The following is a 7,795-nucleotide window of genomic DNA, read 5'->3' on the forward strand; positions in this document are numbered from 1 at the left end:
GAGAAGAACCCAGCTAGACTAGACAGGAATCAAGTCTGGAAGTCTCAGTGAACCCTTCCTTTGCATTTCCAGAAAACTGCCATAGGCTGCACTGTGTTTCTCACTCCTCTTTCCACTCTTTTGTCAAGTAATAGTAAGTTTTGAACTGCTTTGAATTTCTAAGGCCGCAGATTAAATTATTATGTTGAATACCAAATAAAAAATACTGTGAAAAAAAAATCTAGATAGGCAAAAATACGGACCACTAAGCCTTATGCTGTTGTAGGACAGTTTCTTCCAGAGCTAAAAGTAAGAGAAATAATATAGTGGCCACAATAAAATATCTATGAATAATACTAAAGCTGCCTCAGGCAAATGCTTTTTAAGTGTATAAATGTGTTCTTTTCAAGATAAAAAGCCTTATAAAAAGGTAAGCGATCACATTTGAAAACTGCTGCATTTGATAAATATCTAGCTTTATGTCATTATTTACCATATTCTCTAGATGGGAAGGTCAAACCCAAAGAACTTGAAGCCAGCCCTTCTGTCACATCTTGACATACGACTTTGGGGAGGGAAGGAGGGAGGGATGGGCTGAGATTTTACAGCTCGGTTCTGTGCTGCACCAGCAGAAATCTGCCTCTATACACGTAATGCAGACTAGCCATATGTAGAGCACGGTTTCTCTTGGGTTCTTTTTTTTGTCTTTCATAGTGTTTGCAATAGTTCAGAGATACAAAACTGAAAAGATTTTAAAGAGGGAGTGACTGTCTGAGTGTTTGTGTGTGTAAGAGAGAAATTAACTACTTTAATTTATATTCCAGTAACCACTTGCTAATGGATATATTTAAAAAGCCTCTTTAGGATTTGGGGAACTTTTAAAAATCTATTGTTTTACATTCAGCCAGATTTAAAGAATCTACAGCAGTCAAATCCTGCCCATTCCTGTGAATAATCCAGTCTGGAATATTAGAGATTCTGTGGGATATAATGATTTTTCAGCTACAATAGGAGCTATGTTTGGGATATGGGGGAGTTACCCACACGTTACCCACAGCCTGCACCTAGGGAAGGAGTATTTCATACAGCTCTCAAGAATATTTCATGATTGATGGTTAAAGGAATATTGCCAGGTTCAGAAAAAACTTCTAGATTCATGATTAGGAGGAGTTGAAAAGCAGCCTGGAGCTGTTTAGAGAGGCAATAGTGCTTCCTTTATTAAAAAAAGAGAGAGAGAGAGAGAAAGTAAATTATGAAATATACAAGAAAGTCCTTGAAGAGGAGAGGCTGAGAGGGAGCAGAGAAGAAAAATCTGTATCGGTCTTGATGAGGTCAAGTATGTTTCTTCAACATTTGCCATAATTATCTGGCAAATACCTGGCAATAATGGTGTCATTAAATAGAGCTGTGGGAACTTAGAGAAAACACTTCATTTCTTCCCTCCTCCCCCGCAGACATTGTAAATGAGTTCACGCTGGATTTAATCTTCCAGGCCTGGTCTACTGGTGTCACCACACAAATGCAATCTTGATGGCAATGAATATTCTCAACATATCTGGCATTGTGATTAAATGAAGCATGAGGGTAGGCTTCTGCTCTTGCATACAGCATAAGTAAATGAGGGCATTCTGCAGGGAACTCTTCTGCACGTGTCCCTTGTAAGGGCTTTGATACCCCAAATTATCACAATGACAGACTTCAATAGTGTTAAAACTGCTTTCAATGGGAAAACATGTCTTGTGGAGAATAGTAATGCTGTGCTTTGTCTGTCTCTTGCTTCAGGTGCAAGACGGAACTTAAGAAATGATTTGCTGGTGGCAGCGGATTCAATCACCAACACCATGTCTTCTTTGGTAAAAGAACTAAATTCTGGTGAGTGAGGCTAATGAGGATGGATAGTCACCATATTGACATTTCACATATATTCGAAAAAATGGCAGGTAGGAAAAGCATGTCATGTATCTTCAAAGCTTTTCATGCTTTTAGGAAAAAAAATCCCTAAATAACAGCTTCAGGAACACAGCAGTTCTGAAAGTCATGGATGTAGAGGTGCAGCTGGATACAGTGAAAACTTTAAGAAGTTTGTTTGTCATTCCATGCGGAGTGGAATTTCACTCTTTAGAAATTTCATTCATTATAGAACATACAGGACTTCTTGTAAAATGCAGTCTGTAGTTTTCTCATAAAAATATCCTACCTATGAATCAAAAGCTTCACTATTCTGTCCCACCACAAGAAGAAAACTATTAGCTCTGCAGATATCTGTAGAATATACTATTATTCACTATGAGGAGGTGGCATTCTATGTTGGAAAAGCAGAGAAAATCTTAGAGAAATAGGCAAGTATACTTACTCTTGTGGAAGTTAAATGGAACCGTGTCACCTTTTGCTTCACAGAAGTGGGCAGTGAGACAGAAAGCAACGTGGATTCTGAATTTGGGCGGGCTCACTTTGATGACCTTGTTCCATCCCCAACGTCTGAGAAGGCTTTCCTCGCACAGATCCATGCCCGGAAGCCGGGCTACATCCACAGTGCTGCTGCCACCGGCTCCATGCGCAGTGACATGTGGGTACCTGCTCGATTCACCTTCTTAATCTCATTCCTTTTCTGTTGAAAACAATACGCAGCATGGAATACTTTCTCTCCCTCCCAACTATTTGATTACCTAAAAAGTGCCTAAATCCAAGTGAGGACGGCTTCATGGTTAGATAGTAGTGAGGTCTGTAAACAATAAAGGCCAGAGCTTAGGATGCCCTCAGGAGTGAAGTATCTTACATCCAGTCTGGTACGCTCAGGCAGCATGGAGGCTGTGGGACAGCTGTGCTCCTTAATATGCCCTGCAGGCCTATTCCCTGCTTATCCAGGCTGAGGATTCTGTTGGAGCCCACTGGAAAAAAAGACATTTTTAACTGGAAAAGACAGAATGTTTTTGTTCACCAACTCAATTGGTCAAAATATTGATTTCATTTTAGACCCTGAATCTTCCTATCAAAGATAGACTGGCATCTTTCCAGTTATTTTTAGTTCAACCTCTTAATCTTTGTATCACTCTCAAAGGAGATAGTGTGAGGACTTCTGTTAGTCATTCCCATAGGGTTGTACTCCCAAAATACCTTCAGCAGAATATACCCTTTGATCTACTTCATCGATAGCAGACCACTGGAGAGGCGAAAGAGTGAAAGTGTCTTCCACTGCCAGAAAAATACTAACCAATGAATGGAGCATGTGGTTAGACTAAAAATATCCCACTCTCCTCATAGCTTTTAACAAAGGGAAGTTTTATTGACTCTGAATGTCATTCATCTCAGGAGGCTATTTATTAATACTTGTCTTCAGGGTTACAGAAGATGGAGACCCCTATGTCAGAGCAGATGATGAAAATTATGAGAATGACTCTGTCCGCCAGCTGGAGAACGAACTGAAGATGGAGGAGTACCTGAAGCAGAAGCTGCAGGATGAGGCATACCAGGTGGGAGAAGGACACCAGCTGCCTATGTATCTCCACAAGTGAGAAACAATGATGTGCCATAGCTGCCCAGTGCCCCTCTTAACCTGTCCTCGGCCCTGGGGTGTGATCTCTTCTCAGTTACTAGAGCAGCCACATTCCAAAAACTGCTGTTGTTCTCTTCCACAGACACACACACATCTGGCCTTTGTGCACATCCAGAAAGATCACATTGCCTGAGGCACACAGCAGTAGTCCTTGAGCGTACCAGGGCATCAGGTGGGACAGAATTGTCTCTGAGCTTGTTCTCTGCCAGTGCCTACCAAGTCACTTAGACCTCGTTTTCCCATACCATAGAGGCTGGTTGGTGGTGTCAAGCTAAGTTCTTGTTATATTTAGGTTATTTTTTTTCTCCTGTAGCGAAAAACATTCATAATGGTTTCTCCAGTGTGAACTGAAGCTCAAGTGCGATCTGTGTGTTATTGGCATTGTCAGAATCTGGAAGGGGGTAAGGATCTGGAATGAATTGTATCCCACAGGATCAAGTATTCAACAAGCATCTAGCATAAAGAAGCCTGGGGATTTGTCATTAAACACCCCCTGAGGAAGTTTTCAAAGGGCATTTGTTTTAGAGTCCGAGTAAAGCAATTTTGCCAGGGGGAGCTGGAATTCTTTAGATAACTTATCCCATCTGTGTAGTGGTCTCCACTTCTACCTGGTGTAATGGAATATCACCATTTTTTAAGTTATTCTGACTTGGATCATCCTAATACAAAATAAATTGCTTCTTATAACATTGGTGGTAATGTCAGTAGGTGGGCACACCCAGTTCAGTCATTTGGGAGCAGAGCTGAAGCAAGTGAAAATTACTATTTACATGGTGATCAATTAAAATTTGGAACTCACCACTGCAGAATATAGTTCATTGACTCATATCATAATTGCAGGTAGTTTTGAGGTTGACATGAGCAAGTTTTTTTTATTGTTGTTTACCTAGGTCTGCTACATGCCCATGGTAGCCTGCCAAAAGTCATTTCATTGCGAAGCTCTTTAACAACATGATGACAGGAGCAGAATTGTTATAGACTATCTACTAAGGCAACAGTGGGTGACATGGGGTTTTTTGTCACAATTTTTTATCCAAGATAGAAAATGGCAAAAATGACAGCCTTTAAGGTTCTGAATGGGATGAGCAGCTACTGCTGATGTAATAGAAAGTAATTGTCAGTTATAAAGGAGGAGTACCTCAATAGTGACAGCTGCCAAGCATCAAATAATAAATGTTATTATTACTGGTAAAAATTCCATTTTCTCCAGAAAGAATGATAGACCAATTTGACTGTACTTTGATTACAGTATGGAAGTGCAATATATGGCAGCAGTATTTCATGAGTTTCACAAGTTACAGTGGAATTTTCTTCATGCACAAAATTGAGTATGTGTGTGCACTGCAAAATAAGGGCATTCGTTGTGCAGAAGTTACACATCACTCAATAGAACTGGGTGTTACTCTTGCTTCAGTCAAAATAGAGCTTTTCTACTCTCTTCCAACAACATTCCCAGAAGAGGAGGAAATATTCTCCCTATCCATGTCAGAATAAAACTCCTTTTGAATCTAGGTCAGCCAAGACTACAGCAAGGTGAACTTTGTTCCCCTTTGATTTACACAATTTGTTTCCAATGGGAAAAAGAGAAAGGCTTTTTACTATAAAAAAGGTATTCACTGAGGGAACAGAAATTCCTCATTCTAGACAAGTTTTGTTTAATAGCATTTTTCCAAAGGAAATTTCATTATGTACTTTACTGTCTGTGAGATTGTCACTTCCTATCAGGCAATGATTTGACAACAGTGACTTGTAAGTAGAAACTATTTTTAGTTGATAACCACAGACCCAAAGCACGCAATGCATGAGAAGTCTCCTTCCCAGTATGGCTGATGCCCTTTAGGTCAGGGAACAAGGAAGCAAGAGATGGTATTAAATTAGTAGGGACCACTAGGATAAGTAGGAGTTGGTTGAATAGTGTCATGTATTGATCCTGAGACATGTGCTTTTGCTTTGGCTCGTTCTCTGCACTTTGCAGTTTATTTGTGGTATTTTGCTATTCTATTCCTTTTTCTACTAGTATCACTGAGTAGTCTCTAAAGACAAAGACACAATTTTCTTCTTGCAGAAACAAAGGAAAATTAGGAAATTTCTGTTTAGGGTGTCCTTTTGAACAGTGGCTCATTGTGCATCAAACCATTGGAATTTGTTACAGGCTGTTTTACTATTTGTACTCACATGTACACTGCATTCATCTGGATAGACAAAAAAAGCTGGTGGCTGTAGCTATCGTATGCAATTACCAGCTGAAAAAAGTCTGCGAAAAGGAAGTCCTACTGAGGTTACAGAATGGTAACCTCAGTAACAATATGGTAACCGTTTCAATGTTATTAAATGTCTCACTTTGCGTAAAAGCACCACATTTAGAAAAACTTGTAGATGCAGTGTAGCATGGAAGTTGGTTGGTCAAAACCCACTCATGTTATTTCGTGTCACCTTGCCTCCAAGCAAGATTTTCAAGCTAAACTCTAAATTAGCATTAAAATATGAGCTGAAAACCCAAGATACACAAGGAAATCTGGGACAAGGAACCTCAAAGGAGGCTTCTTTCTCTTATTTTGAAGCATGTTGTAAATAACAAGTATCTGTACTAGAAAAAAACACATTCAGTGCACAAGTGTAAATGCTAACAGTGCTTATCCTCACACACCTGCTACCAGTTGTGTTCTTGTTAGTCTTTTGCTAGATGCATTGTGTAAGACACTGTTCATTGGGTTTATTTTCTAGGTCTGTAATTGCTCCGTTTATTTCTAGGCTTGTGCATGGCTTTCTTCAGAATAATACACTGCCTGGCTGCTCACTGGCTTAATTTGTCACCTTCTTGTTTTCTATCCTTTGTTATCTACAGGTCAGTTTGCAAAGTTGAGTGCAATATCCTTCTCTCTCCTCTCAAGTAAGTATCATTATAATTCAGAAGACTGTTTGGAATTAAACCTCATAATGTGTATTTCAGTTGCAACGCACCTTGTGCTGCCTGCATTTATGTGATGATGCTGTTGCTTTCTTCTTTTAGCCTATGTTAGTATGCCTAGGAATCTCTCTAAGCCATTTATAATTTTTTGAAATGTGGTCCTAGTCCTGGGGATTCCTGTTAAGCCACCACCCTTTTTGTCTTCATTCTTTGTTGACCGTAAGAGTGAGAATGTGGGATTTTCATCCCTGAGGATGATGATAAATGTATTAGCCAATACAGAGAAACCTTATCTAGAAGATAAAGGAATCAAATCACATTTCAGTAGACCTGAGCTCAATTCCTTACAATGCTTTAGTAACTGAAATAAATAATTTCTGATGAGACCAGAACATCTACTCTAGTGTGTGAAACAGGAGTTAGGCAAACATTTCAGAAAGGAATCCTCAAGCTGCTTAACCATGGAGGTGTCCTCAGATGTGCCGTGGAAGTTCAGAATGCCCCAATCCAAAGTGCAAGGTACTCAGCTACTAACCAGAGTCTGCCAATTCAGAGATGAGGCAAGAAGGTCTATAAATTCCCCGCTGGCCCATATTTACGTCATGCTCCTTACACATGCCAACCTCTCAGTTGCAGCTCTGAGCTTAATGCCAAGGTCAGCAATTGTGTTTCCTTCAGGAACACAGGCAATGGCTATTTTTATGAAGTAGCCTGTTATTCTGAATGTTTGCCCAGGAAATGGGAGACCACACTTTTCCTTCTTGCTTCATCTGAAGCTGTGGACTCTGCATTTCTGATTTCCTAGAAGAGTGCAGTGTCCTGCTGGCAAGGTGGCAGTAAAACTATGTTGTCTTTCCTACTGTGACACTGAACCATGAGATAGCAGTGTCAGAAAGAGAGGAGAAATCAAAATAGGGATCTGACTCTGGTCTGCAAACTGAATCTCTTCCTCAGAGCCATAACTAAAGGCAACCAAAGGTCAACTCTTCAAGTTGGGAGCAGAGTCATGTTCAGATAAACAAAACCAGTGAACTAACCTGCACCAACTTGAGCAGGAATTCGTGTTGCTATATTTTGTATGCCAGGTTTTATGCCAGGCCTCCTTATTTATATGGCAATTTTGATGGCAAAATTTGATGCCGATTCAAGGGGTTTGCAACTTCTGATGACAGTAGAATTTGGAGGTTAAAGTGTGGACTTTGTGAAAGCAGCTGCCAGTCTTCAGTGTTAAAAGCTGTTGGGTATTTCTGAAGCATGTGTCTCAGTGTCTCTGGCAGCTAAAGCAGAATAAATGGATGTGAAAAGCAAATAAACAGCAATACCCAGAGTACTATAAACACCAAATAACTGCTCAT

General features: G+C 40.0%; 1 protein-coding gene across 1 annotated transcript in view; it reads left to right on the forward strand.

Annotated features, from left to right (window-relative positions):
- The window catches only part of LOC104541502 (dystrobrevin alpha-like), an 84,049-nt gene extending 77,654 nt beyond the window's left edge, over nt 1-6,395 (forward strand). Inside the window, 4 exon segments of the mRNA XM_010185580.1 lie at nt 1,762-1,851; nt 2,377-2,545; nt 3,317-3,449; nt 6,378-6,395. Of these exon segments, the coding sequence (XP_010183882.1) occupies nt 1,762-1,851; nt 2,377-2,545; nt 3,317-3,449; nt 6,378-6,395 (410 nt within the window).
- The last annotated feature ends 1,400 nt before the right edge of the window (nt 6,396-7,795 follow it).

Source organism: Mesitornis unicolor, unplaced genomic scaffold (assembly GCF_000695765.1).
Source record: "Mesitornis unicolor isolate BGI_N332 unplaced genomic scaffold, ASM69576v1 scaffold18055, whole genome shotgun sequence".
In the NCBI taxonomy this organism is placed as follows: Eukaryota; Metazoa; Chordata; class Aves; order Mesitornithiformes; family Mesitornithidae; genus Mesitornis; species Mesitornis unicolor.